Source organism: Acomys russatus, chromosome 9, assembly GCF_903995435.1.
Source record: "Acomys russatus chromosome 9, mAcoRus1.1, whole genome shotgun sequence".
Classification (NCBI taxonomy): domain Eukaryota; kingdom Metazoa; phylum Chordata; class Mammalia; order Rodentia; family Muridae; genus Acomys; species Acomys russatus.
Window position 1 is genome coordinate 27,981,101 of NC_067145.1, and position 17,575 is coordinate 27,998,675.

The 17,575-nt window shown below is 47.7% G+C and overlaps 1 protein-coding gene across 1 annotated transcript in view; it reads right to left on the reverse strand.

Annotated features, from left to right (window-relative positions):
- Window positions 1-474: 474 nt before the first annotated feature.
- The window catches only part of Adcy2 (adenylate cyclase 2), a 364,093-nt gene continuing 346,992 nt past the window's right edge, over window positions 475-17,575 (reverse strand). Inside the window, exons 23-25 of the mRNA XM_051151053.1 lie at window positions 13,003-13,117; window positions 7,614-7,738; window positions 475-1,298 (exon numbers count right to left, since the gene is read on the reverse strand). Of these exons, the coding sequence (XP_051007010.1) occupies window positions 1,146-1,298; window positions 7,614-7,738; window positions 13,003-13,117 (393 nt within the window). The 3' untranslated portion in view covers window positions 475-1,145. The remainder of the gene's footprint in view (window positions 1,299-7,613; window positions 7,739-13,002; window positions 13,118-17,575) is intronic.

The window sequence follows — 17,575 nt, forward strand, 5'->3', positions numbered from 1 at the left end:
TATGCAGCTCAGGCCATCTGTCACCTCCTCAGATGTAACAGGCAGCTTGTGGGCCTTCCAGTTCAGGCTACTGAGGCACCTGACTTACACAGCTGGTCCCAAACACTTCTTATGTTGTTTAAGTCTGCAAGCCCTGGCAAAGGCCCAGCAGGCAGAAAGGGCTCGGCGTTGGGTCCTGACTTTTTTCTGTTTAAATGGTTCGCAAAAGATAGCAAAACTAAAAATAGACCATCAGATACACTAAGCATAGACTCTCTCCCCCCAGAGAACTGCGTCATAATTTACTGCATTGTAAACTTTGACACTATCTCCATTATCCAAGGGTGTATTTCAGTCCTACCTTCTAGGCTGTTTCTGAAAAGGGAGAAAGATGTGAAACTTTCATTCTGGACCCAATCACAGGAGAGAGGAAAGGGAAAAAAAAAAAAAAAAAAAAAAAAAAAAAAAAAAAAAAAGGAAAAGAAAAGATGCGGGCACTATAAACCAAAGTACATAAAACTTTTAATGAATTAACCTTACAAAAGACAAATGGCATCAAAACATCAGACGAGTTTGGTACAAAACTGGTCCTAGGCTGTGAGGACTAATTCTGGTGATGGATGGCAATGTGCTGCTGCCATGAGACAACAGAGCAAGGTGACAAGGGCCGCGAGTCCCAGCTGAGGCCCACGGATGACCACTGGCAATGAGAGACACATGGGTGGGTGAGCACAGACTCCATGTTGGGTGACAGGATCAACTTATTCACAAATACTGTGTGTTTGAATATCAGACTAGGGATGCAGTTACGAGCTACCGTATTCTCCAGAGAACATGCACCAGAAGATAATATACACCCCCCCAGTTTTATTGCCTTAAGAATTTGTGTTCACTTCACCTCTTTCTTCATCACCTCTTTAAATGTGCTCCTTCTAGGACACGTTCCTTTCTCCTTTTGCTTAGGAGTAAGCACAGTGCAAGTGGCAGGACAATCTGGGCACACAGAGACACCAAACAGTATGCCACTGGGTCACAGGAACTAGTCTGCAGGGGCTCCAGAGGATAGGACAGAGCAGGGACATCAAAACAAGGGACAAAGGCGGTAGCTGGAAAGCGTGTGGTACCCTTCCACAGGCACGCTCTTCTTGACAGAAAGGGATGGCGTTTCAGGATGCCAAGTTGCTCTGAGAAAGGGACCTTGACATCTCTGTGTTCACGAAGTATGTCTTCAGGTCCCCCTTCCCCTTCACGTTGATGATGCCTCGGCACGTGCACGTGTACCCAAGCGTCTGCAGGACAAGGCTCGTCTCCTCAGTCACCTACAGGCAGCGAAAACAGACACAAAGGGATAACTTCCCAAGTCAGTGCAAGCCAGTTCCAACAGGAGAAAGAAAAGCCTTTCTGTTTCCCACCCCAAGAATTCCATTCCTGAGAAACCAAATAGAAAAAAAAATCTACCAGAAAAGGTTAAAGTCAATAAGGTTTAATTTAGTGTTCATATGGAAAGAGCCCAAACTGTCAAGTAATGTTCAAGGTGAAGACACTTAGGGCTTATGGGGGAGGGATGGCTAACAATGCTTTGGAAAACCATATGGAAACACACTGCTGTAGAAGCTCCCTAAAGTGTATACAGGGAAGGGGGCAAGATCTCTTTCAGACACCACCGGCTGTCAAGTAAAAGCCTGGTGCCAGATAACGGTCATCTCTTTTTGAGTTGGTGGTCAGTCGGGTCCTGTAGAAACACATTACAGACCAGTGCCATTGCTCTCTCTTACCCTCCAGAACTTGATAGCAATGCCATATTGCTGAAGACACCACGTGCTTGAGTCATAGGATGTGAGGAAACTTGGTACAGGCATGGAGGGTTCACCCTTACTAATTAGCTTTCATAGTATTGGAAGGGTCTAGGCATGACACTAGTGGAGAAGACAACCAACGGTCTTACCTAGCGATTACCCCGCAGTCCACAATGACTGGCCCAGCAGGATATGCCACTTGCTACATAACCACAAGACAGAATTCACACGTGGTGCCACTAAACCAGTCCAGTTGCCTGTGGCTGGCAAGGTCATAGCTCTAAGGGAGAATCTGATACTCTCGTTCTGCTAAATGGATGTAGTACAAATTGCCTGCTAGGTTCTTATCATCCCGCCTATAAATTAATACATCCCTCAATCTTATCAGAAAACCTCCTTTCACTAGGTGACAATTAACACAGAGCCTGGAAGCTGGCCATCATGCACAGAATAAGAGGCTGGGAATTGCTCAGCTCTATATGGCATCTCTTTGCACCACACCTCTTGCCTCCAAGGCTCAATCCTGGAAGGATGGGTGGAAAGACCCTACTGGCTAGAGGCACTGGATGAGTACAGTGAGTGACACAGCGTTCTCTGGGCACAAGAGGACAGGTTCATATATGAATGTGACAGAGCTGTGTCTGAAGGTATAACACCTGCACAGGATCAAGCCACACACCAGTCAGAATGGAAGAGGGAACTGGTTGAGGAGCTATTGACAACTGACAGCAGCTAGGGGAGCGGGGTCAGTTTCCGTCAGGTGTATGTGTCAGTAGATGGCCTCACATGCATGCACATAATAGCACAGTCGGGTTCTTAAAAAAGATGAGAACATGAAATTGGAAGGGATAATGTATGGAGATTTTCAATCATAAAAAGATTGCCTTTCTCCCTAGCAAGACGCATCCTCTGTCAGTTTCCACAGAGATCTGTCCCAGTTCCTCCTCGGCCAGTCTGTGGAGATGCTCTGCCTGTCTGAGATGTGCATGGAACATTGGTATGAAAGCTCTGTAGAGTCACATAGGACAATGGCATGTTACACAGTGACTGGTAATGCACATACACATGTCCATAATTAAAAATAAAAATAGATTGAGGTAGACTGTCTTCCTTTGTTGTAATGCCATTATGTCTTAGAGCTTCCTTGTTTCAAATACTAGAATGGACAGCAGGCTTTCATATTCTCATCTACACAGCCCTGTGCCATTCATTTTCTTCCAAAACCTACAAGGGAATGTCTTCCTCCTCTACAGACCACTCTCCAGCCATGCCCAAACCTAGTTTTCTTCTCTCCCCTCAGTGACCCCATGCCGCATTTCCTCATTGTCTCTGTCCTGTGGGCATTGCCTATTCTCACCAAAGGCCAATACTCAAAAAGGGGGATTAAGAAAAGGAAAGCTAAAAGGCCCGCAGTAAAGCAGGCAGGCCAGTGCCACCATGCTCTCTGCAAAAATGGCTGCAAGCACCTGCTCAAAGAGTTCTCTGGGGAGGAGGAGCCCATGACCTTGTCAAGGGACTGATAACACCTTGCATATCTTTTTGGGTGGCTTGGGATGCCAGGTCCCCACATAAGGCCAGAGACGGAATTTAGGACAACGTCCTTAACCTTTACACATTGCAATTTGAGTGATGTTTACATTTCTAGTGTCGCTTGGGAAAGAGAAAGTGCAGGTCCAAAGCTTCTACAGCACAAAGAGACTGTGACATCCCAACCTTCCATTGAAGAGGTAACCTTAAAGTCGTTTAGGAACCAGGCTAGAGGTCAGAAAGCCCAAACACTTCAGCAGGTCCTCAGCCAGGATAGGACTGAGGACATTTTCTGTCTTATGGCAAAGCACATGAATACACAGTAAGGGTCCCTATCCCTAACTGCCCATCTTATTTCCATCTACTGCTGTCACCATAGTCTCTGAAAAGGTGACTCTAATTGCCATCAGGGAGTTTGGGCAATGATTAGATATTATAATTCCTGGTGAATGAGATCCCTGGGTGTGACATTTGGCGTCTCTACTGTGGTGGGCCTAAGAGACCTTGAAAACAGAACAGATGTTACATTAGTTTAACAGTCAGGGTAGTGCAGAGGAAGTCCTTGACTAGTGCCTAGATAGAGATGTGAGGGCGAAGTGCCCAAGTGAATGGAAGCAACCTTGAACCAACTTCCCTTCCTGCTCTGTCAGCTTACTTTCCATCATGATTCAAAACATGGCTTCCTTCATGATGCTGTCACACTTGTGACCACACAGCTGTGGTGACCACGATGTGACCACTTTCTCCAATGCAACACTGTTCCACAGTGTGAGGCCACTGGGTGACTGATAGGTTTCCTGCTCCATCCATAGTACATAGCTCAGCACATCAGTGGAGCTAGGAATTAAATGAGCTAAAATGCCAACTCCAGGGGACACAGGTCCCTTCTGGATAGCCTCCACCCATCTTTTGTACTCTCTGTCTTGACTGGGATGTTCTTCTACCACCACACTCTGACCATTGCTCAACTATGGAACTGGGAGAATTTCATCACATTTCCTAGAAAAGATTTTTTCTCATCTTTCCAGCAATTTATATTCCTTTCCCCCCCCTCTAGATTATGATTAGTGCTCTTCTAATTAGAGTTACTGTAACCAGTGCTGAAATTGATTTAATGAGCAGAGGGAATATTAACATAAAATGATTTTATATTTTTCAGTTGTTGCTTTAATTCATCAGATATTGTCTTTCCCTCCCTTGGGTGGATTGCAGAGATTTGGAAGTCATTTAGATGTCTTGAAATAGCATGCTAGGCTGATTCCGTTCTGTCCTTCCACGCCAATCTTACTTTTGCTTCTTCCCACTTCTCATCCTTTTTTTTTTTTTTTTTTCTAATTCTACACTTTGCCCTCACAGGAAGTCAACGTTACCTGTGCTTTGAGCTGTAGACATCCCCTGCAAAGTCTTCAGATGTGTGATGGGGTCAGAAAAGTGAATAGCACAGGAGGACATCTCCCTGGCTTTCTGCACAGGAGCACACCTCCCTGGCTCTCTGCACAGGAGGGCACCTCCCTGGCTCTCTGCACAGGAGGACACCTCCTTGGCTCTCTGCACAGGAGAACACCTCCCCGGCTCTCTGCATAGGAGGGCACCTCCCCGGCTCTCTGCACAGGAGGACACCTCCTTGGCTCTCTGCACAGGAGGGCACCTCCCTGACTCTCTGCACAGGAGGGCACCTCCCCGGCTCTCTGCACAGGAGGGCACCTCCCTGGCTCTCTGCACAGGAGGGCACCTCCCTGGCTCTTTGCACAGGAGGGCACCTCTCCGGCTCTCTGCACAGGAGGGCACCTCCCTGGTTCTCTGCACAGGAGGACACCTCCCCGGCTCTCTGCACAGGAGGACACCTCCTTGGCTCTCTGCACAGGAGAACACCTACCCGGCTCTCTGCATAGGAGGGCACCTCCCCGGCTCTCTGCACAGGAGGACACCTCCTTGGCTCTCTGCACAGGAGGGCACCTCCCTGACTCTCTGCACAGGAGGGCACCTCCCCGGCTCTCTGCACAGGAGGGCACCTCCCTGGCTCTCTGCACAGGAGGGCACCTCCCTGGCTCTCTGCACAGGAGGACACCTCCTTGGCTCTCTGCACAGGAGAACACCTCCCCGGCTCTCTGCATAGGAGGGCACCTCCCCGGCTCTCTGCACAGGAGGACACCTCCTTGGCTCTCTGCACAGGAGGGCACCTCCCTGACTCTCTGCACAGGAGGGCACCTCCCCGGCTCTCTGCACAGGAGGGCCACTCCTGGCTCTCTGCACAGGAGGGCACCTCCCTGGCTCTCTGCACAGGAGGGCACCTCTCCGGCTCTCTGCACAGGAGGGCACCTCCCTGGTTCTCTGCACAGGAGGACACCTCCCCGGCTCTCTGCACAGGAGGGCACCTCCCTGGCTCTCTGCACAGGAGGACACCTCCTTGGCTCTCTGCACAGGAGAACACCTCCCTGGCTCTCTGCATAGGAGGGCACCTCCCCGGCTCTCTGCACAGGAGGACACCTCCTTGGCTCTCTGCACAGGAGGGCACCTCCCCGACTCTCTCCCCGGCTCTCTGCACAGGAGGACACCTCCTTGGCTCTCTGCACACGAGAACACCTCCCTGGCTCTCTGCATAGAAGGGCACCTCCTCAGCTCTCTGCACAGGAGGACACCTCCTCGGCTCTCTGCACAGGAGGGCACCTCCCTGGCTCTCTGCACAGGAGAACACCTCCCCGACTCTCTGTACAGGAGGGCACCTCCCTGGCTCTCTGCACAGGAGGGCACCTCCCCGGCTCTCTGCACAGGAGGGCACCTCCCTGGCTCTCTGCACAGGAGGGCACCTCCCCGGCTCTCTGCACAGGAGGGCACCTCCCTGGTTCTCTGCACAGGAGAACATCTCCCCGACTCTCTGCACAGGAGGGCACCTCCTTGGTTCTCTGCACAGGAGGACATCTCCCTGGCTCTCTGCACAGGAGGGCACCTCCCTGGCTCTCTGCACAGGAGAACACCTCCCCGACTCTCTGCACAGGAGGGCACCTCCCTGGCTCTCTGCACAGGAGGGCACCTCCCTGGCTCTCTGCACAGGAGAACATCTCCCTGGCTCTCTGCACAGGAGAACACCTCCCCGACTCTCTGCACAGGAGGGCACCTCCCTGGCTCTCTGCACAGGAGGGCACCTCCCTGGCTCTCTGCACAGGAGAACATCTCCCTGGTTCTCTGCACAGGAGAACACCTCCCTGGCTCTCTGCATAGGAGGGCACCTCCCCGGCTCTCTGCACAGGAGGACACCTCCTTGGCTCTCTGCACAGGAGGGCACCTCCCCGACTCTCTGCACAGGAGGGCACCTCCTTGGCTCTCTGCACACGAGAACACCTCCCTGGCTCTCTGCATAGAAGGGCACCTCCTCAGCTCTCTGCACAGGAGGACACCTCCTCGGCTCTCTGCACAGGAGGGCACCTCCCTGGCTCTCTGCACAGGAGGGCACCTCCCTGGCTCTCTGCACAGGAGAACACCTCCCCGGCTCTCTGCACAGGAGGGCACCTCCCTGGTTCTCTGCACAGGAGAACATCTCCCCGACTCTCTGCACAGGAGGGCACCTCCTTGGCTCTCTGCACAGGAGGACATCTCCCTGGCTCTCTGCACAGGAGGGCACCTCCCCGGCTCTCTGCACAGGAGAACACCTCCCCGACTCTCTGCACAGGAGGGCACCTCCCTGGCTCTCTGCACAGGAGCACACCTCCCTGGCTCTCTGCACAGGAGGGCACCTCCCTGGCTTTCTGCACAGGAGGGCACCTCCTTGGCTCTCTGCACAGGAGGGCACCTCCCCGGCTCTTTGCATAGGGAGGCGCCTCCCCGGCTCTTTGCACAGGAGGGCACCTCTCCGGCTCTCTGCACAGGAGAACACCTCCCTGACTCTCTGCACAGGAGGGCACCTCCCTGGCTCTCTGCACAGGAGGGCACCTCCCTGGCTCTCTGCACAGGAGGGCACCTCCCTGGCTCTCTGCACAGGAGAGCACCTCCCTGGCTCTCTGCACAGGAGGGCACCTCCCTGGTTTTTAGTACAGAAGGACAGTACAGGAGGACAGTCAGGGCTAAGGGCCATCATCCTGTCATGCAGTCACTTCTGGTCAGAGGATTTGTTTCATTCAGCTCATCACCTTCTCACCATTAGAATCTGGCTGGTGTCATTCCTAATGGTTAATCAAAAACTAACATTTTCCGTTATAAAAGGGCTTAAATAAACTCTAACTTTACCTATTTAAAATTTTTTTCATTATCATCATCATCATCATCACTGATAGGTCCTATTAGAACCAAGGGGGGGCTGAGAAGAAACTGAGTTACCTGTATTTTGTCCAGGACCCCGGTGCTGTCCATCCTGCTGGCAACATTGACAGTATTGCCCCAGATGTCATACTGTGGCTTCTGAGCCCCTATGACACCGGCTATTACAGGTCCATGGTTGATACCTGCAACATTCAGAGCCAGGTTAGCAAGATTCAAATTTCAGTGACTGTCTTAAGTCAGAGAATGTTTGACTCATGCTTGAAACATCATTTAAACACGTCCTAACCAAATCCATGAACTACTAGGTATCAGAGTCTAGAGCAACCTCCACTTTATCATCTCAAGATACCGCAGTGACTGCCCTGTCAGGGTTCCTTTTAGATCTCGACCCACATCTCTAATGCCGTTATCCATCCTCTGATATAAGGCCCGCGTGCTTTGAAAACTTAGTATTATTACAAATTGTTTTCCTTGTTGTTGCTAAAGAATCTTAGGTGAGAAGTCATCAGAAGACTCTTCCAAAGTTCACAATTAGCATGAGTTTTAAATCTTGTTTCTGTTTGCTTTTTGGAGACAGGCTTTTATCATGTAGCTCAGGCTGACTTCAAATTTCAAACCCTCCTGTCAAGCGCTGGTCTTAGAGGCATGAGTTACTATGCCTAATATAGTTAATGTTAATTTCCAAATACTCACGGTTTAACTGTGTACTCTGAATGGATGAGCTCAGTACACTTACCTCCCTCTGACAACATGACAAGCACAGTGCCCCCCCACCCCCCGCAGCCACGCTCATGCAACATTTCTGATTTCTGCAAACTACCGTTCATGTTTCCCATACATAAACTCTCCTGTGACAATCCTAGCACATGGGTCAGGCCACCACCACCACCAATGTTTTGTGGGTAAGGAAGCAGACGCAGGTGCCTTCATAGAGACAGAGGGTGAGCCAGGAGTCCCTTCTGGGTCTCCAGGGACACGTCTCATCTCTATCACCAATTTCCTGCGCATGCAGTTTTTACCTGCATGGGCTTGCTGCTTCTGAACATGTTTTGCATGGTGACTTATTTACTACACTGTTTTCCAGTGGATTCCCTTCATGGGTCCTACTTCTACTCAGGTCTGCACTAAAAAAACAAAACAACTAATGCGTGTGATTAAAAAAAAAAGCCAAGAGGAATCCAAATTTGGGATTGTTTTAAATCATTGGAACCTAATATATACAACACACTGGCATTTAGAAGTAAAGATGGGGGTACTGTGAGCCTTGAGACTGTAGGAGAGTGGGGCTGGTTGAGGTGGCCCTGGGTGAGGATGTGACACACATGGCCAAACTCCAAGGATCTTAGGGTTTGGTTCGGTTGAATCTAGGCCCCTCTGGCTCTTTGTTCCTCAGAGTGAGGGGTGTTGTCCTGCTGGGGTGAGACGCCTCCCCTCTGAGTCTCTAAGCAGACCAAACACAAAGGCTGTAGAGCAATGCATAGTGTTCTCTTTCTGATCCGGCTGGCCCAGTTCTCGCTGCAGCACAAAGGATTTGTGAGGACCCTGGAGTATGTTGACTTTTATGCATTACTTCTCCAGATAATAAGGCATCCTGGGACACCACATTCAAAGAAGGCCACAGTGTTTCTGCTGAGGTCCCCTTTCGATCAGCCACAATTTATAAACCCCGATTATTGCTTGACTGGAGTCAAAGTGTGTCCTGGCTAGGGGTGGGGCATGGAGATGGCACCTACTATCAGAAGCCACTGGGTCAAGAGTCAGACCAGTGTCTCTGTGTGACTGGAGCCCTGTGATCTTCTCAGCCCATTTCAAAGTATATGTGGACTTCTTGTCAGGAGAACTCAGTTTCAGCACACAGACCCACGAGTGTTTTGGGGTGGTGTGGGAGAGGGCCGTTGGAACAGCTGTGAGACGCTCTGATTACCCGTTTCTATCTTCTCCTCCGGCATCATCCAGCATCATTACAACTGCATTAACAAAGGCATTTCTTAGAGATGTGGTTTCTGACTGTAGCCCTGCCTAGCGAGGGATTTTTAGGGACAGATTTTTGCACTGAGAAGCTAGGCTCAGAAACAAAAATCCAAATAATATTCCACAAACTTCGGCAGGTAGAGAAGAGGTGAGAAATACACCCCTCTTTGCTTTTGTGGTGTACTCAACAAAACTGAATGTCTACTGCAAACATCCGGCACTGTCACAAGGGTCAGGGCACCCAGGGGGCAGGTCGGGACGCCAGCCTGAGATTCTATCCCCTCATCCATTGATGCTACTCCGACTACTCTACATGTCTGCTTGGGGAGCAGCTCTTGGCTACGGGTGGGGCCTGACCTGGTTATGGATGGCAATAGGCTATCTCTACTTGGCGCCAGGTGAGTGTGCATGATTCATGGCTCTGATTCTGTGGCCTGGCATGCAGCAGAAGTTGCATCTAGACTGAATCTAGATGTCAACGGAACCATTGCTTTTTGTGCTGACTTTCTTCTTTGCTCCCACTGTGAACTGCCATTTGGTAGTGTTCTGTGCTGAAGGCAGGCAAGGAGCGCCTCTTGGGGGAGCCTGAGGGCTTGGGTAAGAGGGACTCAAAGACAAATAAAACATCGGGTTAACCGACTACTGGGCTGACATGTAGGCTGAATGGAGAGATAAGGTTCCCTAACGATAAGAAGAACACAGGCACTCAACAGATACCCACGGATGGAGGTTATTTCCTGCTCGCAGCAATTCAGAAGGTCTGAGTCTAGACCAATAACTCCTTTCCCCAAGTTTAATAATCTGCTGCAACTAGTCTCATACCACGCCCTCACCCATCTCCTGGGTTCACGCTGGCTCACCGAGTGATTCCTAGCTTTATCAGTGGAAGAGGGAAGGCCTGTGTGGGCCAGAAGATATAACAACAGCAGGGGCTCTCCTCTGCAAAGCGTGGGCCAGGATAGGTGCGCTTCACCACACCAGCCAGTCGCTTTGGGAAGCACTGAAGTCCTCCAATTGCAGCACACATGGCTGTGGTCGGATGCTGTTTCCGCACAGCTCAGTTTTTTTGCTGCTGTGCATTTTCCTGAGCTGCTTTTTCTCTTTCCTTCATGGCTCCACCGAGGGAGACACTCTCTCTTCCTGACCAGTTTGCTCAATGCTCTGTGTTGGGGTTGGCTTGTTTCTTTTGTGATTCTGAAGTTCACTTTTTGTGCATTTCACCAGGTCTGTAGCAGTCTGCTGTTTACTGTTGTCCTTTTGGTCTTTCCATGTGAACCTTCTATTTTGTTGTTGTTTTGTTTTGTTTCAGATTTGTAAAGATGCAGAAAAGTTCTCGGTGTCTCTAAGCCACCATCTTTCCTGTTCCACCTCCGAGACTGCTCTGGATGTGGCCCTTGTGATGGACCCATGTCACATGGCTGGGTTATTTTTGTCACGTATGTTTGGAAAAAGGTATTCTGTTATGCAGAAATCTTGGTTTTCAGGTGGCAATGTTAAGATGATGGGGCCTTCAAGAAGATGAACTTATTGCTTACTATGTCACTGTGAAGGTTAAGCCTTCACAGGCTGTTGCAAAGAGCTAATCTACTGCCCTTTCTGACCTCCAGATTTGCCATGTGGTCCCTCTCACATATATAACTGCCATGATGCCATATACAATTGTTCCATGCTGTGATGTAGCTATGAGGCCCTCACTATGGGCCAAATGGATGGGCAGCACCTGAGCATGCACTATTGGCCTTATGAGCTGCACAAACCTTATGAGACTTATGAAAGTCTCCAGGAATTCCATTATAACAACAGAGCAACGGCATCAGTGTTTGAGGACACCATTTCCCAGGCTGTCAAGAAACGACGTAAAGAAAGCTCTGGGGGCTGGAGAGATGGCTCAGAGGTTAAGAGCACTGGCTGCTCTTCCAAAGGTCCTGAGTTCAATTCCCAGCAACCACATGGTTGCTCACAGCCATCTATAATGAGATCTGGTGCCCTCTTCTGGCCCGCAGGTGTACATGCAGGCAGAGCACTGTATACATAATAATAAACAGATAAATATTTAAAACAAACAAACAAACAACAAAAAAAGAAAGCTCTGATCTAGGGTTCCAGAGACATGTGTGACAGGACAGTTAGCTGCCAGTACAGTGTCCTCATCTCTCATTCTCCCTGACTTCTGTGTTTGCAGAGTCTAAAGGCTCACCCATACATAAGTGACACAGTATAAAAGACCACATGCTCACGTGCTAATGACTAACAGCATGTGTGAAGAAGAGCATCTTATTTACCAGAGGAGGAAGGAAATAACTTCAAAGATATCCCTCACCCCCAAAGTAGAAATCTGTTTGTAAAAAAAGTCATAAACAACACAGATGGAACTTGACACAAGAACTGCTTGTCTGTGGACTAACAGAAGAAGCAAAAATGTGTTGCCAAGAAAACAAAACAAAAAAAAAATGTCAAAGAAGTTCTTACAAATCATGAGTTCCTACAGACACTGTGCATATATTATGGGCCAGCTGTGTGCTAAGTCTATGGCTTCAAACGCTGACTTTTAAAAGCAAGACTTTGGAAAAGGCAAGTCATAATGAAACATGCTAAATATCAACTTAAAATTTGTTTTAAAAACTTTTCAAAAAGTTTTTTTCCTCAGTAAATTAGAAGTTATGATTTTTTAAATACTAAAAATTTCCAGCCGAGCATGGTGGCGCAGGCCTTTAATCCCAACACTCAGGAGGCAGAGGCAAGTGGATCGCTGTGAGTTCGAGGCCATCCTGGTCTACAAAGTGAGTCTGGGACAGCCAAGGCTATACAGAGGAACTTTGTCTTGGAAAAATAAAAATAAATACTAAAAATTTCCCCAAGATTGTAGAAAATTAGAAGAACTACCTGGGACACGCATCTTGTGTTCCTGAGGGCTGTGACCCTGTGAATGCAGGACTGGACATCAGTATTGTAAGTTCAGCAAGCGAACATGTATTCCTTTGAGGGTTTTTGAGACAGAGGCTCATGTAACCTAGGCTATCTTGCACTGTTATGTAGCTGAAGACAGTCTTGAGGCTCCTTCTGGAATCCTCCTGCTTCTAACCCTCCCCAGTGCTGGGATTACATGTACCTGCCCCACCCTCAGTGCCGAGACACACTGTTCAAGACATCTCCTATCTCTGGCACAGGTAGTGAAAGCTAGTTGATGCTGGGCCACTGGTAACAGCAGGACAACGGCAACTTCCAACCAATAAGGAACAGCAAGTGAACAGTTCTGTGCTAGGCAGACCCTGACTGCTGGGCGCAGGCTCTGGGGATTAAGACACATCTCCAACTCAGCCAAAGGGGGTGTCTCTTTTCAAATTGTACAATAGTGATTCTGGGCCCCACAGTGTCCCTAATACCTTTCCACATGCAGCCAGCCCCACTACCCCAGCTTCACCAGCACCCCAGGATCTCCACTGATTCTTGCTCAGCTCACTGTGCAAGGACATACCCACTCGCAGTTTGAAGTCATTGAAGGAGTGTTTATTGATGGCATCCAGTTTTGCCACTAGGGCATATGCGAACTCCACCATGGTACCTATGTGCATGTACTGGCGCTCGGGTTCCTGAAAGAGAGCAAAGGCATCCAGATAGTGTTGGAACCACAGAATGATGTCACCACTCAGTCATGATGAAAGCTGAAGGGAGGGCCCGCACCTTCGTAAGATGGCACAGGATAATTACATCTCAAGAAAGTATTTTATCAGAGTCTGCCCTTTGGAGCCAAAACATGGCACTGACCTCTGGAACACACTGGCCCAGCATCCTGGACAGCTTCAGGAAAAAAGCTGTTCATTGTTTAACTCAAAAGGCACTAGTAGCAGCCAACTTTGAGGTCATCTAGCTCCTCGTTGTCCTCCTAGTCAACCTTATCTATGCTGGCCCAGCCGAGGGTACCATCCTTCTTGCCATGCTCTGGATCCCAGCTGGAATTGACCAGTGGGAGGGCCTATGCTGATGGTAAAGGTTGGCTCTTACCATCTAGAGTAGGCCCACCACTCCCTGATGGCAGCTGTTATTCCTGCAGTAGCTCCCCTAGCTCTGGTGACGCACGCCTTACTTTTGCCTACTCAGGACTGGAGGTGGGCATGCTGTGGGCCGAGTCTCGTGTGGAAGTCTAGCCTCAGTCCATCGGAATGTGGCCTCACGTCTTTGGGGAAGAAATCTTTAAATAGGCCATTCAGTGAGGTTACTAGATTGAGGATTAACCTACGGGATGGACACCCCTTTAAGAGTAGACGGAGATCAGATGTGCACAGAGGGACAGCCGTGTGGGCCTTAAGAAGTACCACCTACAAGGCCAGGACAGAAACCTCAGGAGAAAGTAGCTGCAGAAACACCTTCATCTTGAACTTCCAGTTCCAGAATGATAAGGAAATGGGGGTATCCTGCCTTTCCTCACCCATGAGTGTTTTATAAAATGTGTCATATGAAGCTATGTCTCCTTTTTTTTCTTGCTCTATATTTAACACACTTACTCATCCCAAATTACAGACCATTCTCTGCATCATACATAACATGGCCTTGGGTCTCTCTCCATAGACAAGCGGAAAACCAACTCCTAGAGGTTCTATAGGGGTGAGGGGGGAGAATATGAAGGCAGCAGACACAAGCCACTTACTCAAGATAACAGAGAGTGGAGGTAACCAAGGGAGTAGCCAACAGAGAGAGGCCAATGGCATGAGGGTTCATATGGACATCAGAGAGGTGCCTCACTAATGCAGGCTCTCACCTTGCCTTTATTGATTAAGCTGATAATCCCTTGTTTTGCAGCTTTCCTGCACATCACATCGTATTTATTTTCACTGCTGCTTCTACCGCCTAATGTAATGACGTTCTCTATCTCTAGATGAAATGACAAAAAAAAAAAAAAAAAAAAAAAAAAAATTTCTGGATATTGACAAATGTTCCTCAGGGGAAGGGATCTTGGGCCAGAAAATGTATTACTCTAAATTGAGAACTACTGCAGCAAATGATAGAAATGCGAATGGACAAGAGGGATTAAGTTTCCCAATAAGAAAGAAAGATTTCTTCAATTTGTCAGCTGAACATCACTCTGGGGGGAAAAAAACTCCAAATGAAATAATACTATTATCACTGTCTTAGTTAGGGTTATTATTGCTGTGATGAAACATCATGACCACAGCAACTTGGTGTGTTTGGCTTCCACTCCGTATCATTGTTCATCATTGGAGAAAGTCAGGACAGGAACTCAAAACAGGGCAGCAAACATGGAGGCAGGAACTGATGAAGAGCCCATGGAGGGTGTTGCTTACTAGCTTGCCCCTTGGGGCTTTCTCAGTCTGCTTTCTCATAGAATCCAGGACATCCACAATGGGTTGGACCCTTACTTCCTTGTCAATCACTAATTAAGAAATACCCTACAGCCAGATTTTATGAAGGAATTTTCTCAATTGCTCCCTCCTTTCTGGTAACTTTTATCTGTGTTATGTTGACATAATGCCAGCCAGCAGCATAACCATAAATCCTTACAAAAGATTCTGAAAGAACATTCGTACTGTCAGTTTGATCTGAGTAATAGCTTGTCAGCTAATCTTGGTGGAAATGCTCCTCCTCCTCCTCCTCCTCCTCCTCTTCCTCTTCCTCTTCCTCTTCCTCTTCCTCTTCTTCTCTTCTTCTTCTTCTTCTTCTTCTTCTTCTTCTTCTTCTTCTTCTTCTCAGCATCCTCCTCCTCCTCTTCCTCCTCCTCCTCCTTCTTTTTGTATGTATGATGATTGTATAGGGGAACATCTGCAGGCAACTTCATGGAGTTGGTTCTTTTCTTCCATATTTGCATAATTCTGGGGATTGAACACATGTTGCCTTGCTTGCACAAGTGCTTTAACATCCTGGGCTACCTCATTATCCTATGTTGCTGCTTCTTTTGAAGAACAGTGAGGCTTTGCACCAATGACTGTTAATACATTTGTCTCCATGGTTTACGGGGAACTAGGGTTTCTTGTCCAGTGAAGTGAACACAATTTGCTTTTTAACAGAGCAGCAAGTCACTGAGTCACCAAGTAAGATCTCAAGGGATAAAATCAAAACTGTCTACGGAGGAGGACATGTTTTTTTGTGGAAGAAATGGTTTGAGCTCTGCCAAACCAAGGTACATTGTACCCTTGACCCCATGCATCCCTTGATATGCTTTCATGTAGTTGGTTGAAAATAGAGGCTTTAAGTGGCCTCAAGGCAAGATTGAGTTTTGGGAGTAGGGTTCAACCACAATGTCAACAACACATGTGAGCTCATCAAAACCTAGGAAAAAAGTAGGCACTCTGAAGAAGAACTCAGTTCTTTTTGAAAGCTCTTGATGACTAAGTCCTTGATACATACTTTATGTCAGATTGACACAGTCATATTTCCTGTGACTCAACTAATACTTCTATCATATATCTCCAGATATTGAAGTAATGCCTAGCTACCCAGAGATGGCACCATTGGCTTCTGGAGCACATATTTTAACCTGGCTGGTTTTGAAACTTCATGAACAAGGAACATTGTTTAATGAAAAGTCATGCTTACTGAGATTTTAAAAATGCAAGTAACTATTTGATAACATTAAGTCCCAAATTAAGATGACTTCCCTATCCCCTCTCTCTACCAGTCACATGATGTAAGACTATGTTCTATGTTAGGAAACTTCTGGTGTTCAGATTCCAACTTCCTTGGGTTTTCAGGGACTTGGGATTTCATCTAAGAAAGATTTGTTCTCTACTTGGTTTTCTCAGAACTCTGACCATACCTCTCAGTTTTCTGTAGTGACATCTACCTTCTGGCCCAGTAAGGAGAGAGAGAGAGAGAGAGAGAGAGAGAGAGAGAGAGAGAGAGAGAGAGAGAGAGAGAGAGAGGAGAGAGAGTTGTATGCTCTTATCCTCAGCTTACGATGGAGAAGATGCTGTGTGAATGTTGCCTCCGTCAGTCTAGAGCCGACTCAACTCTGTGTTCTGCACTCACTGGATACCTGATTTTTGGGTGACTCACTTAGCTTCTCTGAGCTGATTTTCTCACTTATAAAGTAACTAAGCATCCCATAGGGCTTCAGCAGAGACAGAAAAGATATCTAATCAGACTCACAGCAGGTTGGAAGTCATGGCTGGCCCTGGAAACTCAGCCAAACTCTGCAGGGCTAGTGAAGTCACTGATGTTGGAGGAGACCTCTAGACCAGAGTAACTCCTACCTGCATTACACATGGTTATCCTTGTATTCCACAGCTAAGTGGAGCTGTCAAGACCATCACAGGAAACCACAATTGACTGGAATATAACTGATCCTGTGGTATCCAGTCCAGCAGATGCATCTACAACACAACTCCTGCACCCAAGGCTCAGGGAATCACCGAAGAAGATGGGGAGGAAATATGTGACCAGGAAGTCACTGTGAAGGAAGTTTCATCCATCATACCTCAAAGATATGGTTGCCTAAGACCTGAACATTGATATCACCAGTAGACATGCTAATGTGGAAATCTCATAGAGCCCCACCTCTGAACAAAGAAGAGGGAGAATTAGTCTTGCCCAGGGATGAGGACCATACTAGTTCTCTAATACCAAGTCATCCGCCCTGAAATCATATACATGCAAGAAACACTAAACAGACTCAGCAGGTTCTATTTAAAGATTTATGTATGTATGTATGTATGTATGTATGTATGTATGTATGTATGTATACACACACATGTATATACATACACACACTATATATATACATGTGTATATATATAGTGTGTGTTTGTGTGTGTAAAACAATAATAATTAAAGAAAATGGTCATGAATTTGAGAAGTAAGTCGAGAACATAAGGAACTGTGGAAAGGCAAAGAGAAGGGAAAAATCATGCAATTATATTTTAATTAAAATAAACTTTAAAAAGAAGTGAAATGATAAAAAGCACTGATACAGGTGATATGCTCATTATGCACCCCTGGACATTTGCTAGGGTTTATCTGGTTTCTTTAATACCAATGTAGAGGAACCCATCACCCCTTGATGAGGGGCAGTTGAAGTACGAGCTATCACTGTGTCA